The 26,311-nt window shown below is 47.7% G+C and overlaps 1 protein-coding gene across 4 annotated transcripts; it reads right to left on the reverse strand.

Moving 5' to 3' along the window:
- Positions 1-19,426: 19,426 nt before the first annotated feature.
- Positions 19,427-25,843, reverse strand: LOC116269532 (endogenous retrovirus group FC1 Env polyprotein-like). 4 transcript variants are annotated; one of them, XR_004177153.1, is made up of 4 exons: positions 24,965-25,843; positions 22,040-22,105; positions 21,508-21,753; positions 19,427-20,255 (listed from the first exon to the last, which is right to left on the reverse strand). XR_004177153.1 is itself a non-coding variant. In XM_031652692.1 (2 exons), exons 1-2 carry the CDS (start codon positions 21,162-21,164, stop codon positions 20,143-20,145), a joined length of 744 nt encoding a protein of 247 aa, XP_031508552.1. In that variant the 5' UTR covers positions 21,165-21,501; the 3' UTR covers positions 19,427-20,142. The 4 variants fall into 4 exon arrangements, 1 of the variants encoding a protein (XP_031508552.1); XR_004177154.1 differs by lacking the exon at positions 24,965-25,843 and adding an exon at positions 23,789-24,955 and having other exon boundaries at positions 22,040-22,108; XR_004177155.1 differs by lacking the exon at positions 22,040-22,105.
- Positions 25,844-26,311: the final 468 nt, after the last annotated feature.

Here is a 26,311-nt window from a genome sequence, read left to right on the forward strand (position 1 = left end):
TTTTTTTTCTTGGTGTATCAGTCAGAGTCCTGCTAGAAAAAAGATTGCAGAGGTATAACATGTAGCACAAGGATGATTTTCGAAGTTGTAGATGTTTATGGGATGGCGATGTTCCCAGAGACTTGCAGGAACAGGGAGCCATTCTCACCTGAGCAGTAGGGATGGGACCCATCATCAGAGTCTGGGGAGGGAATTGTGGCCAGGGGACAGGGAGGGCCCCTGACAAAAACTTTGGTAAAGGCATACCACTATTGCTAAAACCATGGCCAGTCGGGGAAGGAGCCAGGGAAATCCAGGCCGTAGGCTCTCTCTCCTCCTACATCAACAGCTGCTGCTACCTCCATCAGCCTAACCCAGCTGGAGGCCAGGGGGAGAGGTGACTTAAGTGATGTGGTCTGTATAAGTCATCCTCCCAGGGCACAGAGCAGGGTGGGGAGGAGTAGAGTGGGTCTAAAAAAACAATCCAAGACTGTCCAGCACACATGGATGAAAACCTTGATGCAAAAGGCAAAAGCAGGTCATGGAAGTACAGCTAACTGAAAGGGATTTTGTGAGGATTTGGAGTTTTCCTGTGATGACTCAGAGTACTTCCAGGGAGTACACGTATAAATACGCGCATCTTGCATCAGTCTGGCTTTGGGATGCAGAGAGCACACAGTGAAAACTGATGCTCTCTACCAGGGCCAGGCTTGCTGTAGCTTCACACTCCTCCACACTTTAGAAAACCTGCAGGTGACCAGCAGGGAAGATGCGTCTGATGTTGCCTTCTGCACCCCCTGTCCACCCTGATAAGATGTTATCAATGACAATGCGTGCCCGAAACTTCATTAGCAATTTTAATTTCACCTCATCCGGTGGTCCTGTGATCTCGCCCTGCCTCAATATGCTTTGTGATGTTTTATTACCTTGTGAAGTATGTGATCTCTGTGACCCACATCCTATTTGTGCACTCCCTCCCCTTTTGAAAATCGCTGATAAAAACTTGCTGGTTTCACGGCTCGGGGAACATCATCGGTCCTGCTGACATGTGATGTCTCCCCCGGACATGCAGCTTTAAATTTCTCTCTCTTGTGCTCTTTCCCTTTATTTCTCAACCCAGCCGAGGCACTTAGGAAATAGAAAAGAACCCACGTTAAACATCGGGAGCGGGTTCTCCCTATACACCAGAAGTGGCTCGTCCAGGCTCTGCAGGCTGAGTCCATAGACTGTCAGAGAGTTGGTACTTCGCTGACTGAGGCCCCACATCACAGGGGTGGGCCAAGGTCAGTGAAGCCCTGCACGTATTCAAAGAAGTTATTTCCACTTATCACCACCAAGGGGGAGAAACAGGAATGTTTTGCCTACTATGAAATGAGTAATGAATGGACAAATAAATATTTCTAAATAGCATACTCTTCATGTAAACCTACCTTGCTAAAATAACTGAAAAATTTAAAAACACACACACACTTCTTTTTTAATGCTTTATTTTGGTAAAATATATATAACATAAAATTTATCATCTTAGGCTGAGGGCAGTGGCTCATGCCTGTAATCACAGCACTTTGGGAAGCTGAGGCGCCTGAGGTCAGCAGTTCAAGACCAGTCTGACCAAAATGGTCATAAGTGTTGAAGGAGATATAGAATTTTTTAAAAATTTTATTCTTTTATTTTAAAAAGTTGAAATGGGGTCTTGCTATGTTGCCCAGCCTGGTCTCAAACTCCTAGACTCTTATGGCCTTTTTTCTTTTTTTTTTCCTGAGATGAAATCTGTCTCTGTTGTCCAGGCTGGAGCACAGTGGCATTATCTGGCTCACTGCAACCTCTGCCCCCAGGTTCAAGCAATTCTCCTGTCTCAGCCTACCAAGTAGCTGGAATTACAGGCACCCACCACCATGCCTGGCTAATTTTTGTATTTTTAGTAGAGACAAGGTTTCACCACATTGGCCAGGCTGGTTTCAAACTCCTTGATCTCAGGCGATCCTCCCGCCTTGGCCTACCAAAGTGCTGGGATTACCGGCATGAGCCACCACACCTGGACCCCTTCTTTCAATTATTTTGGGTAGATACCTAGAAGCAGAATTGCAGGATCATATGGGAATTATATGTTTAATGTTTCGAGGCGCTACCATACTGTCTTCCACATCGGTGTGCCGTTTAACATTTCACCAATAGTGCACAAGGGTTCTAATTTCTCTATATCCTCATCAACACTTGTTACTTTCTGTTTATTTTTGATTTTTGATAATAGCCATCCTAATGGGTGTGAAGTGGTATCTCAACAGGGTTTTGATTTGCATTTCCGTAATGATTACTGATATGGAGCATCTTTTCATGTGCATATTGTCCATCTGTATATCTTCTTTGGAGAAATGTCTATTCCAGTCTTCTGTCTTTTTTTTTTTTTTTTTTTTGAGATGGAGTCTCACTGTGTTGCCCAGGCTGGAGTGCAGTGGCATTATCTTGGCTCACCGCAACCTCCACCTCCCAGATTCAAGTGATTTTCTTGCCTGAGCCTCCCAAGTAGCTGGGATTTCAGGCGTGCATCACCACACCCAGCTATTTTTTGTATTTTTCATTGAGATGGAGTTTCACCATGTTGGCCAGGCTGGTCTCAAACTCCTGATCTCAAGTGATCCACCCACCTCGGCCTCCCAAAGTGCTGGGGTTACAGGTATGAGCCACCACACCCAGCCTTCTGCCCATTTTTAAATTGGGTTGTTTCTTTTATATAATTGAGTTGTAGGAGTTCTTTGTATATTTTGGTTATTAACCCCTTATCAAATATACGATTTGTAAATATTCTTTCCCATTCTGTGGGATAACTTTTCACTCTGTTGATAGTGTCCTTTGAGGCACAAAATTTTTCAATTTTAAGGAAGCCCAACATAACTATTTTCTCTTTTGTTTCCTATCCTTTTGGTGTCATATTGAAGAAATAATTGCCAAATCCAATGCCATGAACCATTTCCCCTATGTTTTCCTCTAAGAGTATTATAGTGTTAGGTCTTACATTTAGGTATTTGATTCATTCTGGGTTAATTTCTGTATCTGGTGTAAGGGAGGGTCCAACTTCATTCTTCTGCATATGGACATTCAGTTTACACAGCATCATTTGTTGAAAAGACTGTTCTTTTCCCATTGAACGATTTTACCACCCTTGCCATTTGACTATATATTGGAAGGTTCATTTCCAGGCCTTCTATTCTACTCCATTGGTCTATATGACTAGCACCGCATGATTTTGATTACTGTAGCTTTGTAAAAAGTTTGTTTTTGTTTTTTTTTGGAAATGGAGTCTCGCTCTGTCACTAAGGCTGGAGTGCAGTGGGGTGATCTCAGCTCACTGCAATCTCCACCTCCTGGGTTCAAGTGATTCTCCTGCCTCAGCCTCCTGAGTAGCTGGGATTACAGATGCGCACCACCACACCCAGCTAATTTTTATATTTTTAGTGGGGATGGGTTTTCACCATGTTGATCAGGCTGGTCTTGAGCTCCTGACCTTGTGAGCTGCCCGCCTCGGCCTCCCAAAGTGTTAGAATTACAGGTGTGAGCCACTGCGCCTGGCCAAAAGTTTTGAAATAAGGAAGTGTGAGTCCTCCAATTTTGTTTTTATTTTAAGATTGTTTTCGCTATTTGAGGTCCCTTGAGATTCCATATAAATTTTAGGTTTGTTTGTATTTCTGCAAAAAAAGTTACTGAATTTTTGATACGAATAGCATTGGATCTTAGCAATATTAAGTCTTCCAATCCACAACCATGGGTGCCTTTTCATTTATTTGTGTATTTAATTTCTTTTATAAGTGTTTTGTAGTTTTTAGTATGCAAGTCTTCACACTAAAGTAAACCAAGGAAGTTAAGTTCACTCCTAAGTATTTTATTATTTTTGGTATTATTGTAAATATAATTTTCTTAATTTCCTTTTTAGATTGCTCATCATGAGTATATAGAAATTCAATTGATTTTCGTGTGTTGATTTCGTATACTACAACTTTGCTAAATTCAATTATTAGCTCTGACAGGTATTTTGTATAATTTAGGGTTTTCTACATGTAAGATCATGTCACCTGCAAATAGAGATAATTTACTTCTTCCTTTCTAGTCTGAATGCCTTTTATTTATTTTTCTTGCCTAATAAGTCTGGTTAAAACTTCTAATACTATATTGAATAGAAATGGTGAAAGTGGGCACCCTTGTCTTGTTCCTGATCTTAGGAGAGAAGCTTTCCATTTTTCTCCACTGAGAATAAAGTTCTCTATGGATTTTTCCTACATGGTCTTTATTATGCGGAGGACACATACACTTCTTAAGTGCTTTCCATGTGCCAAGCATTTCTAAATGCTCTGTATATATTATCTCCTTAATTGCATATAACTCTGTGAAATAGGCTCTATTATCCCTCTTTTTTTCAGATGAGAAAACTATTGCATGGAGAGGTATGTTCTCCCTGTAAATGAGATGATTTCTGTATGTGGGTTTTATTTTTACATATGGCAGGTTGGTTTTATTAAAATAACGATTTATTTAGTTATATTAAACTTTAATTTTAAACAAACCAACTTTGTAGCATTATCAATCGCCCCATGTTGTGAATTTAGATCACACAATCACTTATTAGATGACAGACTGCTGCAGTACAGTGCTAAAAGTCATGATTACTACATATCCTACTTAGAACACAACTGTTTGGATTTTTCTTTTTTTTTTTGAGACAGAGTGTCTCTCTGTCACCCAGGCTGGCATGCAGTGGCATGCAACCTCAATTTCCTGGGCTCAAGTGATCTAAGATTCTTAGCAAATACATTTCCACTTAAAAATCTAATATATAGGCCGGGCACTGTGGCTCATGCCTGTATTCCCAGTACTTTGGGAGGCTGAGGCAGGTGCATCACTTGAGGTCAGGAGTTTGAGACTAGCCTGGCCAACATGGTGAAATCCCGTCTCTACTAAAAATACAAAAATTAGCCAGATGTGGTGGCGGATGCCTGTAATCCCAGCTACTCAGGAGGCCCAGGCAAGAGAATCGCTTAAACCCCGACAGAACAATATCCTGTTTCAAAACAAGGAAACAGTTTTTTTGTTGTTGTTGTTTTGAGATAGAGTCTTGCTCTGTCGCCCGGGCTGGAGTGCAGTGCTGCGATATTGGCTCACTGCAACCTCTGCCTCCCGGATTCAAGTGATTCTCCTACCTCAACTTCCTGAGTAGCTGGAACTACAGGCACACGCCACCATGCCCAGATAATTTTTATGTTTTTGGTAGAGGTGGGGTTTCACCATGTTGGCCAGGATGGTCTCAATCTCTTGACCTCGTGATCCACCTGCCTCTGCCTCCCAAAATGTTGTGATCACAGGCGTGAGCCACCGTAGCTGGCCTATATATATATTTTTAATATATATATAATATTTTAATATTTTTTAATCTAACATATTAATGTAATTTTTAATATTTGTAAAAATCATAGAAAACCTTCCCAGATAAGAACAGCTACTACCACTTCGTAACGTACAATAACTCAGTTAAACAGCTTAAGAACTCACTGTAGTTTAGTGGTTAAGACCCAGCACTCCCAAGCTATATGATCTGGATTCAAGTCCTGCCTCTATTATATATACATGTGACTAGGCCACTGCACTCCAGCCTGTGCAACACAGCAAGACGCTGTCTCAGGAAAAAATGTTTTAAAAAGAATGGTGAAAATGTAATACGTCATTTGGGAACATGTCCTAATAATGTAATAACATATATGTAGAATAAGTTCATTTTTATAAAGCAAGCATATAATTGTACAAGAGTACAAAAAAAAATGGCCAGGCATGGTCTTGTAATGCCAGCATTTTAGGAGGCCGAGGTGGGTGAATCACCAGAGGTCAGGAGTTCGAGACCAGCTTGGTCAACTTAATGAAACCTTGTCTCTACTGAAAATACAAAAAAATTAGCTGGGTGGGCATGGTATCAGGCACCTGTTTAATTCCAGTCACTTGGGAGGCTGAGGTGGGAGAATTGCTTGAACCCAGGAGGCAGAGGATGCAGTGAGCCAATGGCATGCCACTGGACTTTAGACTGGGCGACAGAGTGAGACTCTGTCTCAAAAAACAAAACAAAACAAAACAAAACAGTAGCAAGAAAGGCCAGCTTGGTACCCTATGCTGGTCTTTTGACTCACCTTGGCTCGCCAGACCTGGTCCCACTCAGGGCAAGCAATTGGGTCCTCTCCCACCACTAAGGCCGACAGCAGCTCCTTCCAAATCTGATGCTATCAGGCAGTGTTCTCAGCATCTTCCTCGCTCAGGTGTCCAAAGGGCCCTAGCCAGCAAGACACTGGGCTCAGTGTGTGCCCGGGAGGGAGCAACTGGGTCTGTGGCCTGCACCCCTTGGTCAATCCAACTCGGCCACCCTGAGCAGGACTGAGGGCTGCCCCAAAGCTTCACAGTCGGGGTGGTTGCAAATTACATTCTAGGCTGTCTTAGGACTATGTATTCTACGTATTGCAAGCATTTTTTTTTTTTTTTTTTGCAAGGTGGATGGATGAAAAGAGAGAGAGAGGGAGAGATAAAGGAGCATGGGCGAACATTCATTGTAAAATCCCAGTGGTGGACAGAAGTGTGTTTGTATTCATTGCACAATCCTTTCCACTCACCTATAGGTTTGAAGATTTCAACAATAAAGGGTGGAAGAAAACCAAGGAACTAAAGAAGAAAATCATACTTGGACATAGACAACCAGAAGTCATGATACATCCTGGGTGACAAGTGACTGATGAGAGGCACAGACCAAGCCCTTGGGCTTCAGGGAGTCAGAGGGGCTGGTCATCAGGGAAGGCTTCCAGGATGAGGTGCCCTTTGAACAGGGCTGTGCGGGACAGGTGGGCTTGACCCTTCAAGGTGAGGCAGTGCTTGCAGAGTGCCTATGCCCCACCTGTTCCCACCTCTGCACAGGGCGCCCAGAGCAGGGAGTGGCCCCTGGAGGGCCTGGAGTTCCTGCTAAGGAGCCTCAGACACCTGCCAGGCTTGGAAGGGAGGTGCCTGTCAAAACCCTCCAGCCGTGTGTTGGGGTGGGCTCAGGACTGGCCTGGAGCAGTGAGGCCAGCAGAGGCCTCTGCCAGGCTGGATATGAGGCCTACGACTGAACAGGGAAGTCTGGGCTGCCTGCTCTCTGGAGCCCTCCTGGCTTCTTGGTGGCAGCCTGCTGACAGGGCTCATTCTGCTGCATTTGGGTTTCAGGCTCCTGCCTTGGCCTTTCCCTGCTGTGACCGTCACCCTCCATGTGGGGCAGCTTTGCCCAAGTTAGCCAACAGCTGACAGTTCAGGGCTGTGACTGCCAGGCCACATGGGCAGAGGCAGAGGGCCGAGCTGGTGGGCAGAGGGCACCTGTCACCTCGACTCAGCTGCCTCCAGGGAGGAGTGACGACTCACATCCTCACCTGGGGTTGACAGGGCTGCTCACACGCCACAGCCTGTGCATGTCCAGGGGACATCATCAGAGGAGCACAGCTGTCACAACTGCTGCACGACTGAGTGGCTTTAAATCAGGAGCAGCAGAAAGAGACCCCGAGGGGGAGGGGAGCTCTCTACGTCACCCCAACCCTCAGCTCTGCATCAGGAAGAGGCGAGGTTGGGGACAGAGGCCAGGACCAATCATGGAAGTGTCAGCACAGCTCCTGTTTTGGGGATCTACCAGTTCCCAGCTGTGTGCCAGTCCCCGCATACCCCAGTGCCTTGGGACTCACAACAGGCCCTAGAAGTGAACTCCGAAAGCTCCTGTGTTGGGAGAAAAGCTGAGTGTTGGGAGAGAAGCTGAGGCAGGGCTTGCATGTCTCCTAGACTTGCTAGCTCCTTGCTTCTAGCACTCTCATTATCTCAAGCAGCTATATGTTTCTCATTCACTTGATATACCGTTTCCTTTCAACCCCCACATCCTCGCCATCTGTTTCTTTGTTTGAGCACCAATAAATAGCATGGGCTCCCAGAGCCTGGGGCCTTTGCAGCCTCCACACTCAAGATGGCCCCCTGGTCCCACTTTGTCTCTCAAACTGTCTTTTTCTCACTCCTTTGACTCTGCTGGACTTCCTCACTCCCACAATCTGGTGTTGGGTCTCATCACCCCAACACTCCAGGACCCCTGCGGGCCGCTGGGCCTACAGCACTGATCACACCAGGGCATGGCCAGGTGCCGCTACCTCATCCTCTAGGGGAGAGGCTGCCAAGAGCCAAGCACTTGCTACCCAGAGACCCCTAGAGTGAGGAAGGTCTCAGGCCAGCACCCATTTTACAAAAGAGGAGCTGAGAGGAGCAGGTCCCTTCTCACCAGGCTGCCTGAACTCTCACCTATTAGCAGCCTGCACTACCTCTGCCTGAGGGCAGCTCCAGCCAGGACTCCACGAGCACAGGCCTGTGGCACAGGCAGGGGGAGGAGCAGCCGGGCTTTCCTGTGGGCAGAGCCTGCAGGCAGCCCTGCTGGCATCTCTGGGCCCAGGAATATAGGACTCCAGGTCAGTGGCACCTGGGCAGGGGACCCCACAGCCACCTCAATGCCTTTCCTCACCAGCCCTGCCTTTTCCTGACAAGAGCTGCAGCAACACAGTAGGGAGGGGAGTCGGCGGCTGTGGACAGCCTTCTGCATGAGACACATTCAGGGAATGCAAGTCACTCAGAGGGGAAACAAGGAAGGGAGGAGGAAGACTAAGGTGCGTGCAAGGGGGCAAACCCCTTGGCTCTTCCCTTTTCCTTTTCACACAGCCCAGCTGGAGGGCAAGCACCTCAGGATTATGAGCACCAGGGGTGCACACACAGGGTCCCACACAGTTCTCGGAACTCCATGGGGCGGGGGCTTACTATGCTCACTGCACCGGGGAGGGACCTGGAGCTCAGAGCAGGTGAGCAACTTGCTCCAAGAGGCAGGGCAGGGGTGGCCTTGCAGAATCTGCACACAGAGCTCTCTGAGGCTCTCGCCCAGCTCTGTTCCCCCTACGGGACCACCATAGGGATGGCAGATGCTTAAACCTGGAGTTGAAATTTTCCATCTGCCGAATTGCCTGCAAGAAAATGAAGAAATATTGAGCCTGGACAGTGAAATGTTACCACTGATGCTCTAAGACCTTGTAAACTAGAATAGATTCTTGGAGCTCAAGGGATCTATACATTTCTAAATCCTGCCTGCAAGGATGTGTGTCCTTCAGGCACCATTTTCTGAAGCTTGTGGAGACCCTCTTTTATTTTCTTCCTGAAAAAACTCCAAAATGGTGGTTGACGTGGAAAGACATGAACTGTTAAAAATTAGCTCCCAAGTTATCTGGGAGTCACTGTTCATTGTGCAAGGCCTCCTGGATGGAGGAGGAGGTCAGGCAAGGGCTCTGTGACATTGACCATAGACTTCAGGCCTTATGATCTCATCCTAGTTCCAGGGAATGCAGGCCTAGGGAATCTCACCAGGGCCCCGCTTAGACCATCTCTGGTGACAGTTGGAGCTTCCCATGGATGAGCAACTGTGAGTTAGGAACCGCAATGGGGTCACATTCCTAACCCTAACCCTAACCCTAACTCTGAAACAGGGATGGGCAACTGAGAGTCAGCGACTGACAATGGGGTTGACATTCCTAACTCTAACTCTAATCTTCACCCTAACCCTAATCCTGAACCAGGGATGGGCAACTGAGAGTCAGCCACTGACAATGGGGTTGACATTCCTAACTCTAACTCTAACCCAAACCGTAACCCTAACAAAGACTCTCTTGTGTTGGGCTCTCCATCCTTTGACAGGTAGGGCTGCATTTGGGAAAAGTCATCCTGCCAAACCCCCAGCCCTGCACCCAGCCCCGACGGCCCCAGACCCCTGACTCTGACTCAATTTCCTCCTCTCTCTTTACCCTGCTACAGGAAATACCAAATCTGCTTAATTGGACTGCCTGGTCTCCTTGACTTTCTGTGCCCCTGAAATAAAAAGACCAAAGGCTGGAGAGGCAGCCCCGACGGCTATGCATGCAGGGGCTGAACACTGATCTGCAGGCTGGCTGGGAGATGTGGCCTGTCAGTTGCTGTTAAAACAGACAGAATGGGCTGGGGCAGCCAGGACTGGCTCTGGTGGCAGGACTGGGATGGGCCAGGGACTTAGGGTCAGGCTAATCCAATGTGACAGGCTGAGCCTGCACAGCAAGGCTGGGCAGAGCATGGACCCTGAAGGATGGCTTCCCACTGTGGGCAGAGCATCCCTGCCATGGCCGGAGCTCTGAGAGCCCTGCCCTGCCCAGCCCAGGAGGGGAGGAGGCCAGGCCCATCCATACCCAGAAGAGTCCACGGCCTGGCCTTCCTCTGGCCATGCCCAAACCCCGCTCCCTGTCTGGGTCACCCACCACAGTCCTCCCCCATAGACTTGCTTTTTACCACCTCACACCCACTCCAGTCTCTCTGCCAAACCCACAGCGCAGGGCACACAGATCCAAGCCTCCCCCCAGCTCAAGATGCGGCAGCCCACCTTGTATCCCCTCGAAGCTGCAGGTGGGGTCCAGGCCCCCATCCAGTCCTCAGTGTCCTCACCTCTCCTGTGCTTCACCTTATCTGGGCCAAGTTTTGGGCATGTGCATTGGAAGTGCCCTCACCTCCCGCCAAACAGGAAGTCTGCAGTGCACCCTGCTGGGCCTGGGCACCTTGCTAGGCCACCTCAAGCCACCTGAGCTTGCTCCTCCTACCTCTCTCCAGTTTCCCAGCCTGGCCTGGAGCTCAGAACCCCACTCAGGGACTCCCCTGTCTGGTCCTGCCAGCATCCCTGTGCTAAAGCCCCAGGAATCTCACCACCGGCTCTGACCCTGTCTCCCTCTCGCACTGGCCAGGACAGGGGGAACAGGCACAGAGCAGCAGCCCGCACAGGTGTGTGTTCACAGGACGCCCCCACCCCTCCGCCAGCCCCTGCACCCCGGGAATCCTCACAGCCACCTCCCAGAGAAGGAGGCAGGGCAGAGAGAGGGCAGGGGAGTGTGAAGTGGGGGAAGCTGAGAACTCCTGGAGCACAGGGGCCTGCAGGTAACCTTGCAGCCATGGGTAGAAGGATGCAGGGGAGCCAGGGCTAAGGTCAGGGTGGGTACTGTGAGTTGCCTTGTCCGGCCTGCCCTGTGTGCTGGCAGACTCCCAACCAAGGTCTCCGGGGATCCCTCAGCTCCCTGGAGCCACCTCTGGCTCAGCTCATCAGGCCTCCCTTTGGGGCTCAAAGCAGCACTCACTTGTCTGAGGTGAGCAGCAAGACAGTGTTGCCGTCCATGGAGTAGGTGACGAAGGACATCCGCATATTTGGTCTGAGACGGAATCAAGTGCTGGTGAAAAGCCGGAGGCACCGGCTCAGAAGCGAATGATGCCAATTCCCCACCTCCCACCCCAACTCTGTTACGAATTCCCTGTTATGATTGACAGGAGGCTTGACGCGGTGACTTTGTGACCTGCTGCTCTTCCCAATATCCTGCACGTTGACAACGCCAGTGGGAGGCACAGGACCTTTGGAGGGGCTACAAGAGGAAGCCTCCATTTCCCTTATAACAGCCCTCATGGTGTCCCTTAAAACTCCCAGATGCTGCCATTTGTTCACTGGAAGAGTTAGCCCAGGAGGACATTGCTGTGGGTGAGGAAGTCAAGGACTGGGAGGTCAGAGTGTTGGCAGTGAGAGGTCATTTGTGTGACACTGAAGTCTCCCAGGGGATAGCCAATCTGGAAGGAGATGGAAACTGCAGTGTTGCCAGAGTCCTTGTGAATGAGGGACATTCTGGTTCTTTACTGCTGTGCACCAGACCCCCCTCATTTAGGGACACAGAACAGTCCCATTTTATTACGCTCACAGGTTCTGAGGATCAGGCACTCAGGGCAGAGTAGGGAGGGCTTCCTCAAGTCTGGGGCCCCAGATAGGAAGGCTTGAGCAGCCCGACAAGACTTGAAGGATTGGGCACTAGAATTATCTGGAGGCTGCTCCACTCACAAGTGTGGCTCCTGGGCAGGAGGGCTCAAAAGCTGGGCTCAGCTGGAACTGTGAATGGAGACCCTGCATGTAGCCTCCCGGTGTGACCTGGGCTTCTTCTCAGCATGGCAGCTTCAGGATGCTTGGGCTTTTACAGGTGGCCCAGAGTTCCAAGCGTGAGTATTTCCAGTGAGCAAGGCAGTAATTGTAAAGTCGTTTATGATATCACTTTGGAAGTCACACAGTGTCACTTCCACTGTACTCTATTGGTCCAAGCAGTCACAGCTGCCTAGAGTCAGTGGGAGGAACACAGGCCCCCTCTCTAGGGCAGCAGTGTGGACGGGTTCACATCCCAGTGTCAAAACTGCTATACGACCAATGCTTTGAATGGCAGAGACATTAGTGTGTGGAAAAATGTGGACACTGATGATGGGATTCAAGTTGGACTCAGAAAAGTTAGACTGTGATAGTTAGAAACACCTTAATTTTATTTTCTTCATTTTTGTATGCAGAAGTAATATATGGGCCAGGCGCGGTGGCTCACGCCTGTAATCCCAGCACTTTGGGAGGCCGAGGCGGGTGGATCACGAGGTCAGGAGATCGAGACCATCCTGGCTAACATGGTGAAACCCCGTCTCTACTAAAAATACAAAAAACTAGCCGGGCGTGGTGGCGGGCGCCTGTAGTCCCAGCTACTCGGAGGCTGAGGCGGGAGAATGGCGTGAACCCGGGAGGTGGAGCTTGCAGTGAGCCGAGATCGCGCCACTGCACTCCAGCCTGGGCGACAGAGCGAGACTCCGTCTCAAAAAAAAAAAAAAAAAAAAAAAGTAATATATGATTAAAAATCCTTCTTCAATAAGTCTAAAATAGATCTTTCAACATATTTAACACAAAAATTACAAGTGACAGCCAAGCAGAGTGGCTCATGCCTGTAATCTCAGCACTTGGGAGGCTGAGGATGGCAGATGACTTAAGGTCAGGATTTTGAGAGCTGCCTGGCCAGCATGGCGAAACCCATCTCTACCAAAAATACAAAAACTAGCCAGGCATGGTGGTGCACATCTGTAATCCCAACTACTCGGAAGGCTGAGGCAGAAAAATCACTTGAATTTGGGAGGCAGAGGTTGCAGATTGCAAGATTGCACCATTGCATGCCAGCCTGAGTGAGACTGTTTCTAAAAAAAAAAAAGAAAATTACAAGTGATAAAAAGCTCTGGGTTAGTGGACTTTGGGGGGTTTTGTCTTGCTTTGGAGTGGTGTTTAAAATAATGGATTATTTTAAATAAGTGGTATTTTAAAATGGGTAAAGTTGGTGTAATTCCTCCGAAAGCATATTAGGTTTTCTTGCTTCACATCCTTCATGACTCTTGGTAGTGCCATATTTTATATTTTTGATTTCTAATTATGTTTTGATGTCGAATCAAAAGACAAAAGTATTGTCTTAATTTGCAGTTTCCTAATTACTAAAGGGTTGTTCATCTGTTCACATGATTTTGGGTGATTCGTGTTCCCTCCTTTGCGAAGTGCCTACTCATGCCTGTGTGTCTATTCTTGATTTGGGTGCTCGTCTTTTGCATATTGATTCATTCACATTCTTTAAATTCTGAATACTAATCCAATTGTTGCAAATATCTTCTTGCATGGTGTGGCTTGTTTTTTCACTCTATTTGTTGTCCCTTAATAAAGCAAAAGGTGTTCATCTTAATCAAGTTGTTTGTCATTTTCTTTTTCTTTCTTTTTTTTTGTTGTTGGTTTTTTTTTGTTTTGTTTTGTTTTGTTTTGAGACAGAGTCTTGCTCTGTTGCCCAGGCTGTAGTGCAGTGGTGTGATCTCGGCTCACTGCAACCTCTGCCTCCCGGGTTCAAGCAATTCTCTGCCTCAGCTTCCCAAGTAGCTGGAATTACAGGTGCCCACCACCACAACCGGCTACTGTTTGTATTTTTAGTAGAGATGGGGTTTCACCATCTTGGCCAGGCTGGTCTTGAACTCCTGACCTAGTGATCAACCTGCCTCAGTCTCCCAAAGTGCTTGTTATTTTCTTAAACTTTAAGATTTGCTCTGTTTTGTATCTTAAGAATTTCTTCCCTGTTACAGGTGAAATACGTTTTATTTTCGTGATTTGTGCCAGATATTTGATTTCATTTTTTGCCATGTAGATAACAAATTGTCCCAGCTCCATTTGTGGAAAATTCCATCTTTTCCCCACTGATCTTGTCACTACTTGTGTTTCAAGTTCCATATAGATTTGACTCTGTATTTATTTATTTATTTATTTATTTATTTATTTATTTATTTGGAGATGGAGTCTCTCTCTGTTGTCCAGGCTGTGTAGTGCAGTGGCACGATCTCGGCTCACTGCAACCTCTGCCTCCCAGGTTCAAGCAATTATAATGCCTCAGTCTCCCGAGTAGCTGGGACTATAGGCACTCACCACACTGTGCCTGGCTAATTTTTGTGTTTTTAGTACAGACTAGGTTTCGCCATGTTGGCCAGGCTGCCAATCTCTTTATCTATTGGCTTATATTGATAGCATCCATACCACACTATCTTAATGACTATGTGGGGGAAGACTGTATTACCGTCCATTACTGTCCCTTTCCATTTAAGGGAGGGACTGTGTTCCCTGCCATGTTCGTTGCAGGTTTTGATTGACCAGTGGAAAGTTGACAGAAGTAATGTGTGCCACTTCTGGACAGAAAATGTTTAAGACTCTAGGTATGACTCAGGTGACCCCAATAGCCTGGTGCCTGAGCAACTAGGATGTGCAGCATTCCCTTGGGAACCTGGGATGGATACTTGGGAGAATGATATATACACATGAGAAATATAGTTGGTGCTTTTCAGATGATTAAATGAGGAGAGGGAAGGGGGTACCCAGAAGATAACCCAGCCTCATTTGACATATACCCAAAGTTCTACAGCAATTCTTCACACAATATGGTCAATCATCCACCTTTTTTTCTTCTGGTAATTATTGGCTATTTGCTCTTTGACATAAATTTTAGGATCAGCTCATCAAGTCTCCTCTCCCACAAAAACTTCTTAATATTTGATTACAATAACATTTAATTTTTTAAAAAAGTTTTTAAAAATTATAATTAATTTATAATTTTATAATTTTTTTAAAACAAGAATAAGAATTGTGCTGACTAGTTCTCCAACCCAATGTTGACTAGTGATGGAGGCATTCTTGATTTTAAAGAGAATGTTTCTAACATCACAATTAACAATGATATTCATTGAAGACTTTTGGTAGAAATTCTTTATCAGATTAGAAAGTTTCTCTACTAATCTTGGTTTGCTACGAGTCACAAATTAGTGTTGAATTTTATCTAAATGCTTTTTCTGGTGTTTTGTGATGAACATGTATTTCTGTCCAGTAATGTAAATTTAGTATGTTTAGATACATTAATGCATGCAAAACCAATTTTAAAACGTTATAAATAAACCTAACTTGGCCATGATATTTTAAAGCATGCCAGATAGAGTTTACTCATAATTTATAACTTTTTGTTTATCTATGATCATGAGAGAGATGGGTCCATACTTTCCGATTTCTGTGCTATCCTTATCTGTTTTTGGTATTAGGTCATAGGAGACTCATAAAATGCACCTGGAGGTTTGCTCTTTCTCCCAGGAAGGACTTTGAACATGATAAATATAATCGGCTCTTTGAATATCTGGTATGGTATCATCCTTGTGTTTTCTTTTGGGAAGACTTTAAAACGATATAATTTAATACTTCCTGGATGTTATGAATTCTGTCTCCCCCAAAATGTGTATGGTGAAGCCCTAACTGGTGATGTGACTGTTTTAGGACATAGGGGCGTTAAGGAGGTAATTAAGGTTAAATGAGGTCATAAGAATAAGGCCTTAATCAAATAGGACTTATGTCCTTATAAGAAGAGAAAGAGACACCAGAGTTTTCTCTTCAAGCATGCACAGAGCAAAGGCCATGTGAAAACTCCATGAGAAGGTCTCTGTTTGCAAGCCAAGAAGAGAAGTCTCATTAGAGACCAATCCTGGTGGCTGGCACCTTGATCATAGACTTTCAGCCTCCGGATTGGTAGCAAATATATTTTTATTGTTTAAGCCCCCCAGACTGTGGTATTTTCTCATGACACCCAGAGCAGACTAACACTTATTTATTTATTTATTATTATTATTATTTTTGAGACGGAGACTCACTTTGTCGCCCAGGCTGGAGTGCAGTGGCGTGATCTCAGTTCACTGCAACCTCTGCTTCCCAGGCTCAAGCGATTCTCCTGCCTCAGCCTCCAGAGTAGCTGAGACTACAGGGGCATGCCACCAGGCCCAGTTAATTTTTGTATTTTTAGAAGAGACAGGGTTTCACCATATTGCCCAGGCTGGTCTTGAACTCCTGCAAGTGATTGGCCTGCCTTGGATCCCAAAGTGCCAGGCATGCCTGGCCTTAACACTTATTTAGTGTTTCTATTTCTGTCAAATCATATGACATATTTTTCTAGGAATTTGAACATTTATTAGTATGCCTTGTTATAAAGTTGTTCAGAATGTTTAACTCTTATATTTCTGTGCTATCTGTAGTTACATCTTTTTAATTCCTATTATTGCTTAGTTGTGGCTTCTCTTTTTCTAGGCATTCTAGACAGGGAGGATATTGTCCCTAAGGGAGTGAAAATTAGTCTTGGGTGGGTCTTACTCTTTTAAAGTATAAAGCACAGATATGTATATAGTACATACTCTTTTAAAATATAAAACACCGATATGTATACAGTACATAAAGGGCGAACTAGTATATATGTGGAATCAAATTTTCATGGAGGTTAGTGGGGAGAGGCTATCAAGAAAAATAAAGCCTAAAACATTTCCCAGGATGGGAAGATTATAATGAAAAACAAAAAAGGATAGGAAGCACTGTCTTGTTTTCTGATCATTTTCACTATTGTCTATGTTAGCAAACCTTTCAAATAACCTTTAGCTTTGTTATTACTCTCTATTGTATTTTTTGTTTTCTATTTATAGTTATTTATTTAATATCCTCTACCTTTCACTTTCTGTGGGTTCATTTTGCTACTCTTTCTCATATTTTCATTTAGATTATTAGCTCTTTATTTTCATCCCTCTTTGATGCAAAATAAACCTAATAGGCCTCAAATTTCCCTCTAAGTTTCTCTTTCACTGAATCTCATAAGTTTTCATATGTAATATTTTATATCAGTTGATTTTAATATTTTAATTTCAGTGTTGACTTCTATTTTGATATATTCAATTTTCAACTTCCAATTTTATGTGGTTTTAAAAAATTCTTTTTGTCATTGATTTCCAGCCTAATTGCATTATAGTCAGAGAACATGGTCTGTAAGCTACTATTTCTTTGAATTCTATTGAAATTCATTTCAGTACATGATTTGGGGGAGGATTCTTTAGAAGACCATTAAAACCAAGTTTATTAATTGTGTTGTTCAAATCTTCTAAATTTTTAGTAACCTTGTGTCTACTCGACACATGCATGTTGAAATTTCTCAAAGGCATAGTGGGTTTTACAATTTTTCCTTATAGTTTATGTTTTTTGTTTTATTTTATTAGGTGCGTGCAAGTTTAGAATTGTTACGACTGTCTGGAAAATGCAGCTGATTGGGAACTGATCCTGTTAAACCCTGGTCACGCTTTCTCTATGCTGAAGACTCCCAGTTCCTTTTGGTTTCCCCAGCATCCCGGTCATATCTCTGTATCTTTTCCCATCCATCTGTTAAACTTTTTTATGTCCTTATGTATTAGATGTGTCTTTTTAAAGTATATAGCTAATTTTTGTTTTTGTTGCTTTTTTTTTGAGACATGGTCTCACTCTGTTGCCTAGGCTGGAGTGCAGTGGTGTGATCTTGGCTTACTGCAACCTCCGCCTCCTGGGTTCAAGACATTCTCGTGCCTCAGCCTCCCGAGTACCTGGGACTACAGGTGCGCACCAACACATCCGGTTAGTTTTTGTATGTTTTTGGTAGAGACGGGGATTCACTATGTTGGCCAGGCTGGTCTCGAACTCCTGACCTCGAATGATCCACCTACCTTGGCCTCCCAAAGTGCTGGGATTACAGGCGTAATCCCACCATGCCCGGCCAATTATTTTTTGAGTCAGGGTCTCACTCTGTTGCCCAAGCTAGAGTGTAGTGGGGCACTCATAGCTCACTATAACCTGAACTTCTAGGCTCAAGTGATCCTCCTGCCTCCCACAGTCTGGTACTAGGACTCTAGGTGTGCGCCACCACACCCAGCTAATTTTGTTTTTTGTGATTTGTTTGTTTGAGAGAAAAGGTTCTTGCTATGTTTTACAGACTGGCCTCAAGCAATCCTCCCACATCTGCCTCCCAGAGCTGTGGGATTACAGGCATGAGCTACGGTGCTGGATGGGATTTTTTCTTTTCTTTTCTTTTAGCAGACAAATTCTGACTTTAAATGGCAAGTTAAGTACATTGTGGGTAGCACAAAACTGCACCAATCAGATCTCTGACTGTGGGGAGTATGACTAGGGGAAGGGAGTGTTTTGGAAATCCACTCTCTACCATCACAATGGGCCACCACATTCACAGAAAGACCACACCCCTCACAGGCTTCTTCTCGCCAGAGGCCAGCAGAGATATGAAGGCAGGCCCATGCCTAGGAAATCTCAGACTCCTCAGATGGCTCAAGGTCTCCCCAGCTGCTTGGATAAATTTTCCTGGAACTGGCCTCCCCTCTGAAATTATTCTTTCCTTTTATTTTCAGAAAACTCCCCATATCGGTGATGGTCATTATTTTCCGTATCTAGCCACTCACCTTAATCAGCGTGTTCCCAGCTTCTTTGCTCACCATCATTTCTTGAACTCCACTCTTCAGAGTTGTTTCCTTCTTTCTGAAATACATTCTTACTCCTTTCATCAAGGTTGTACAGGTTGTAAACTCACACTTTGCACATCTGATGATACCTTCATTTTGTGCTCACACTTATTTATATTCCAGATAGATACAGAATTCTATTTTTGAGACACCCAAGGACATATCACTGGTGGCCGTGGCAACTTTATCATTGGTTTCACTGCCAGTCTTTCCTGGGTAATCTGTGTTTTGAGTTTGGTGACTTCCAAATTGTTTTGTTTTTGATGTTCTGCATTTCGGATTTGATGTCTCTGTTCCTCAATGTTCTCTCTTCCATAAAAGAAAAGTTTTGCTTTAGCACTGTCAGAGGCAGTCAAACCAGAGGAATTCCATTGTGAGTGAGGGCTAGGAAAATGAGGCGGGGACTTGCTGGGCTGCATTCTCAGAAAGCTAGGCATTCCTAGCCTCTAGATGTTCATAGTTAAGGGAACAAATTAATAATGTTTACTAAAGAGACCAAGACTTGGGAGTGTCCAGATATCCCGATATCTGGAGAACAAAGGCATTCCTAATTTTGCTTTAAAGATAATAATATTGATTCTTGTAAAATATAGTAATTAAGAAAATTAATCCTTTATCACAAATGTAATGTAATGGGGAGCCGAGCAAGAAGACATGACGCAGATGAAAACAGAGGTAGCCTTTACTGGGCTCGTGGGCAAGGTTCACCAGTCCCCTAGGAGGAGGGCTGAGGAAGTCTCTTGCAGGGCAGGTATCAGCGGCCTTTTATAGGGCGTGGTAGGCGGGGTCTATAGGTTTCGATCTCTGAGGAATGACTTGTCCAGGAGTTTGTGCAGAGTGGGGAGTTTTGGCGGGCTCAGGGTGCTTTTCGCATGCTGAAAAGTCCTAGCAGGAAGTCCCAGCGGGTAAACTCCTGACAAGGGGCCCGCTATGTCAGGTGGTACTGCCATGCTGGGTCTAAGTCCCTGCCTAACATTCTGACCTCTTTCTAATAAGAAAAAGAGGCGACATGTTCATCTGGCTGCTTCCTGCTGGTATAGGTCATTGTGGGGTTCTTCGGAGGTCGGAACTTGGGTATAGGGGTGGAGTAGCATCTGATTGACAGTGACCCGGGAGACTTCCTTTATGTGGTCCTGGACGAAGCGGAGGACACAGGGAGCTATGAATAGCAAGAAGCCAATGATTAGTAAGGGGCTTAGAAAGGGTAGGACCCAACCGGCTATAGATGACTGCCACCACCCAAATGAGGGCCCCAATCCGAAGTTTCTCTGGTGGAGTCCTTCCCGAATCTTTTCTAGAGTGAGGAGATTGGTTTCTACTAGTCCTGATTCATTGATGTAGCAGTAACATTCTTCATTGAGGAATATGCAGGTGCCATCCTTATCGGCTGTAAGGAGGTTGAGTGCCCAATGGTTCTGGGCTGCCACCTGGGCGACTGAGGTGATCTGCCGTTGGAGGGAAGCCAAGGACTCCACAGAAGCTTCGATTGCTACCTGTAATCAGGTTGAAAGGTCCTGAGAGGCCTGGACAGAATGAGTTAGGGCTCCGGTTCCTAGGCCAGAGGCTATGAAGGATGAGGCTAAAGAGACCCCGATCATCAATGGAAGGAATACTGCCCTTGCCTGGCGGGGGTGGGCAGAGGGCAGGAGGGAGGATAGCTCAGCCTCACTGTATAGGGTGAGGCTGGGGACTAGGGGGATGGGAACACATAGGGTAGTGTTGGGAGCATGGAGGGTTTTTGATAGGGTGGAATTGCACCAAAAATACCCACCTGGAGTGGTGGTTAGATTTGGAGGTGCAGATCCTGTCCAGTTGCACCAGGAAGCATTGGGGGTGGAGTAGTAAAAGGGGAGTTGTTGCCTAAGTGGGTCTTGGAACAAGGGGACCTCTCCCATGGTTCGGCCGGGAAGGGGAAAGCAGAGGGTTAGGTTAGAGGAGTTGAAAGGACTGGCTAAGGGTACCGCAACCAGTGGGGGCTTATTCAAGGCTGCACACAGGAAACAACGAGAGATGTTGTGTACTCCGGCCATGTGTACTACTTGAGCCCATTCCCTGACTAAGGTTAGCCATGAAAAAGGGTTGCTGCTGTCCTGGGGCTTGATGCCTGGGTTGGCTATAGCTGAGATGGCTTTCTCCTGTTGTTTGATGTCAGAGGCCAGGCTGACAAGGCTGCTTACGACCCTGATGTAGACCCTAAAGATCCTGAGTCGGGCCACGGGGTAAAGGTCATGGACCCCTTGGTAAAGGCGGGCCTCAACCCCCGACGCCCACCTCAAGTCCCAAGGGTCAGGGATGGTGAGGAAGAATGTAGACTTGTCATACTTGTCACTCATAGTCAGTTGCACAGAGGAAGTGGGCTGCTGCCAGAGGATTTCTTTGTCGTCTGGAATGGTCTTGTGCATGTTGCAGTAGTGACAAGGGCAGCCTCCACTTGTCTCAACCCAAGTGGATTGACAGGCATCGTTCGTCTGATCATATATGAAACAAATGACTGGGTACGGAGGGGGGTACTTTTGGGGGATACTCTGGAAGGTGGATATGTTAAAGGTTACTTGGCTTTGGCACCCTTGAGGCTGGCAGTCTACTGTGGCTATGGTGAGGGAGGCTCATGCGATCTCCCTGGGTCCAGGTCTCGGTAAGGTAGAACCTCCACTGGAATGGATTGGTGGGGGGAGTTTGGGCAGGAGTCTCACTTAGACTCGGGAGGACTAGGTGGCCGAGGAAGGTTAGGCAGAGGGTCGTTACCTGCGCGTGTGAGTCGTAACTTGGTAGGGGTAACAACCTGAGTGGTCCAATTGGAATCATGTTGGGTGGGCGGCTTTTTCAGCTAGGACAGGTGATACCAGGAGGAAAGACCAAGGAGCTTGGCAGCGGTGGGAGTGGTGAGGATTATGGCGTATGGTTCTTCCCACCGTGGAGATAAGGCTCAGGGTTGCAGCTGCTTGACCAGGACCAGGTCTCCAGGTGCTACGATGGTGGGATTCTCAAGGGCTGGGGAAGCGGGTGCAGGGAGACACCGGTCCGCGTGTTTTCTCAGAAGCTCACGAAGGAGGGTTAAGTAGGGGAGGTAGGAGCCTAAGGGAGGGGAGAGGGCTGGCAGCTCCTGGAAGAGGAACGGGCATCCATACAGCAGCTCAAAAGGGCTGAGCCCTGTAGGGGCCCGCTGAGCTGCCCTAAGATGAGTGAGAGCCAAGGGAAGGAGAGTCACCCACGAGAGGCGGGTTTCTAGAGTGAGTTTGGTTAGATGTAGTTTAAGGAGACCTTTTGTGCGTTCTACCTTTCCAGATGACTGTGGATGGTAGGGAATGTGGAGCTTCCAGGTAATCTGGAGTGCGGCTGCCACCTGCTGGGTGAGTTTAGAAATGAAGGCCGGACCATTGTCCGATTGGATGGATCCGGGGAGACCAAACCTGGGGATGATGTGCTCTAGGAGAGTGGTTGCCGCGACCTCTGCAGTTTCCCGGGTGGTGGGGAAAGCCTGGATCCATCCTGAGAAGGTGTCAACCAGGGTCAGCAGGTAGCGGAATTTTTTATGGTGGGGCATGTGGGTAAAATCAAGTTGCCAATCTTACCCTGGCTGGTGACCCCTTAGCTGATGAGTGGGCCCTGGGTGCCTGAGCCTACCTTGGGGGTTAGCAGCTGAACAGGTGGCACATTGCTGATGTACCTTCCTAATTTGGGCCTGCAGTTAGGGGAGGTGAAGGATGGGTTCCAGGAAGTTATACATAGCCTTAGGCCCTATGTGGAGAGAGCGGTGTATGTCGGTCAATATACGCACTGCCTGAGTCTGAGGGAGCGCTACTCGGCTGTCAATGAACACCCACCCATCCTTGCTGTGGGTAGCACTGGGATGGGCCATCAGGGTTTGAAGCTCCTGGGGAGAGTAGTCGGGGGAATATGTGGGGGAAAAAAAGAGTAAAGGTGCTGGGGTAGGGAAGGAAGTGAGGGCAGTGGCCCGTGTGGTGGAGTCAGCTAGATTGTTACCCTGCGACACAGGGTCCTTAGAATGCTGGTGGCTTTTATAGTGGATGATGGCTACCTCCTTGGGGGCCTGGAGAGCATCAAGCAGCCTCTTTATAAGTGGTCCATTGACTACTGGCGTCCCTTTGGTGGTAAGAAACCCACGCTCTTGCCAGAGAAGGGAGTGGGTGTGTGCAATAAGGTAGGCGTATTTGGAGTCTGTATAGATATTAACCCTTTGCCCTTCGGAGAGAAGTAAGGCACGAGGAAGGGCAGTGAGTTCAGCCTCCTGGGAGGTGGTGCCTAAAGGCAAAGGCCTGGTTTTGACCGTCTGGGTTGCTGTTACGCCAGCGTATGCCGGCTGCCGTGGCCATCGGGGGTTAAGACAGAACTCCCGTCCACGAACAGGGTACGATCTGGGTGTTCTAATGGCTGTTCGGAAAGACCGAGGTAGGCGGGCGGCAAGGTGGTGAGAACCTCTGGGCAGGAACGTGCGGGGGCGGAATCGCACCTTGGAGTGGGCAAGAGGGTAGCAGGGTTTAGAGGGGGTGAGGTGGTGAGGGTGATATGAGGGTTTTCAGTGAATAGCAGGTGGAACTGTTGAAGCCAGGATGGGGTGAGGTGGCTGAGACACTTGTGTGTGATGAGATCTGACAGTCGGTGAGAAGAGTAGACAGTAAGAGAATGTCCTAGGGTGAGCTTGAGGGCCTCCTTGGTAAGTTCTGTGGCAGCTGCCAGGGCTTGCAGACAAGGTTGCCAGCCCTGGACCGTGGGGTCTAACTGCTTGGAGAGATAGGCCACAGCCTGGTATGTGGCCTATACCAACCGGCTGGGCTAGGAGGCCAGTAGCTACCTTTTGGCGCTCCTTGGTGAATAGATGAAAAGGCCGAAGGGGGTTGGGGAGAGAGAGAGCTGGGGCAGAAAGAAGACAGTCCTGAAGCTTCTTGAAAGAGTTGGCAACCAATGAGGGGTTGGACAGCGGTCCAGTGGGCGCTTCCTTGGCAGCCTGGTAAAGGGGCTTGGCTAGGACGCCGAAGTTGGGAATCCAATGCCTGAAATACCCTACCAGTTCCAGGAAGGACAAGATCTCTTCCGCATCCTGAGGAGGCTGGAGAGTTTCAATGAAGCTTATTCTATCCGCCATGAGGCTTTTTGTAGTGGGTGTCAGGAGTATGCCTAGGTAGGTGACAGAAGGGGTGCAAAGCTGAGGCTTGGCCGGGGTAACCCGATAACCTCGGCCGGCAAGAAAATTTAAAAGTGTAGCAGTATCTGCAAGGGTGCTCTCCCAGGAGGGACTACATAGTCATAAGTCATCTACATATTGCAATAGTGTGCTGTGGGTAAGGGGACAGAGGCTAACACCCTGTGCCAGTGCCTGTCTGAAAAAATGGGGGCTATCTCGGAACCCTTGAGGCAAAACAGTCCAAGTCACCTGGGAAGAAATATGAGTGTCTGGATCTTCCCATGTAAAGGCAAACAGAAAGTGACAGTCAGGATGTAGGGGAATGGTGAAGAAGGCATCCTTTAGGTCAAGGACAGTAAAATGGGTGGTATCAGGGGGAATGCGTCAGAGAAGTGTATATAGGTTAGGAACAACTGGAAAGGTGGGGACTACTGCCTCGTTGATGAGGCGTAGATCCTGCACGAGGCGGTAGGCCCTGGAGCTTTTCCGTACAGGGAGGATAGGAGTATTGCATGGTGAGTTGGCAGGGACTAGAATGTGCTGCTGGAGCAGGCACATGATGATGGGTTTTAGTCCCTGTCGGTGCTCAACGGAGACAGGGAACTGGGGTCTAGAGGGAAACTTGGAAGGGTCCTTCAGCCGGATGCGGACTGGAGTATGGTGCTGGGCAATGATCTGGATGGAGGTGTCCCACACCTTAGGGTTAATGGGGACTGGAAACGGGAGTAGGGCGTCAGCCTGGCGGGGTTTATCAGGCGAGAGGAGGGGAAAGAAGAATGTGAAGTGTGGGGAGGGGTTGGGCCGGAAGTGAACCGAGGCCCCTAGCTTGGAGAGGAGGTCTCGTCTTACACAAGGGGACTGGGCACGAAGGAATGATAAGAAATGAGTGCGAGAAGAGGGAGCCATCCAGGTGGCAAAACAGAGGAGGAGTCTGGCGGTAGGTGGAGGGAGTGCCGTCAATTCCCATGACCGTGACAGTGGAGGGGTGGCTGGGGCCACTGAAGGAAGGCAAAACAGAGTAGGTAGCCCCCATGTCCGTAAGGAAGGATATGGACTTACCCGCTACCTGGAGCATAACCCTGGGCTCGGTGAGAGTAAGAGGGGTTCCCGAGTCTGGGCCTCTTCAATCTTCGTCGGTGTCGAGGAGCTGGAAGACGCCTCCAGTACCTGGAGGAGGGTCGTCACGTGGAGGGGTAGCGACTGTCTTCAGGTTGGGGCAGCGACTGTCTTCAGGTTGGGGCAGTCTGACTTCCAATGGCCTATCTGCCGACAGCTCAGACAGGGGCGAGTTGGCTCCTTACGGTTGGGGCACCGCTTGGCCCAGTGGCCTTTGTTGCCGCACTTGAAGCAGGCACCAGGTGGCGCTCGGGGAGTACCTCCTCTCTGAGAGCTCCTGGAGCCAGCGGGCCTCAGGGCTGCTACCAAGGCCCGGGTTTGGAGTTGTACCTTCTGTTTTAGCCTGGCCTGTCGCTGGGCCTCAGCTGCTTCCTCCCTGGAGCTGTAGACCTTGAAGGCCAGTTTGACTAAATCCTGGATGGGAGTTTGAGGGCCGTCCTCCACCTTTTTAAATTTTTTCCGGATATCCGGAGCCGACTGAGAAATAAAGTACGTAGCCAAGACGTTCCTCCTGCGGGGAAGGCAGGGTCAAGGCGGGTGTACTGAATGAGTGCCTCAGTCAGTCAGTTAAGAAAAACGGCTGGATTCTCATCTGAGCCTTGGACTACCTCCTTTAATTTATCAAAGTTGACTGACTTATTGGAGGCTGCCTACATGCCAGCAAGAAGGCACTGGACCATCATGTCTCGGCGGCGGCGGCCTGCCTGCCCAACCTGGTAGTCCCAGTCGGGCTTGGCTGAGGGCACCGCCTCGGTGCCGACTGGCATGGCGGGGTCAGTTAAATGAACCTGGTCAGCATGCTGCCTGGCTACCGCTAGGATACGCTCCCCTTTCTCAGAGGACAGGGTTGAGGTCATAAGGACATGAAGATCATGCCAGGTGAGGTCATACGCCTGGCATAGGTATCTGAACTCTTTGATATACAGAGTGGGGTTGGCTGAGAAAAAGCCTACACGCTCTTCAATCTTAGACAGGTCTGCCCGCGAAAACAACACATGGACCCGGACCACTCCTTCGGCACCTGCCACTTCCCGCAAGGGGCACAGGAGGTGGGTCCTGGACCGCGTATGGGCTGAGACAGGCGAGGAGGAGGAGGAGGTAGGAGAGACAGGGTCCGTCAGGTTTGGTGGGGACACAGGAGGAGTGGAGGGAAGGGGTGGTGCCGACGAGGATGGAGAAGCTGAGGGGTCAGAGTAAGGGGGAGGTTGAGTGGGGGACCGAAGTGGGGTCAGGGAAAGAGTATCAGGGGGCTCAGAGAAAGAGGAGGAATCGTCCTTCTCCTTGCTTGAG

Source organism: Papio anubis, chromosome 11 (assembly GCF_008728515.1).
Source record: "Papio anubis isolate 15944 chromosome 11, Panubis1.0, whole genome shotgun sequence".
Classification (NCBI taxonomy): domain Eukaryota; kingdom Metazoa; phylum Chordata; class Mammalia; order Primates; family Cercopithecidae; genus Papio; species Papio anubis.

Bases quoted from the DNA above. Each gene is read 5' to 3' on its own strand.
- LOC116269532 (XM_031652692.1), bottom strand. From the start codon at position 21,164: ATGCACAAGACCATTCCAGACGACAAAGAAATCCTCTGGCAGCAGCCC. The intron at 20,256-20,533 runs GTGGGTATTTTT...ACCTGATTACAG, and splicing joins AAATCTAACCACCACTCCAG to GTAGCAATCGAAGCTTCTGT.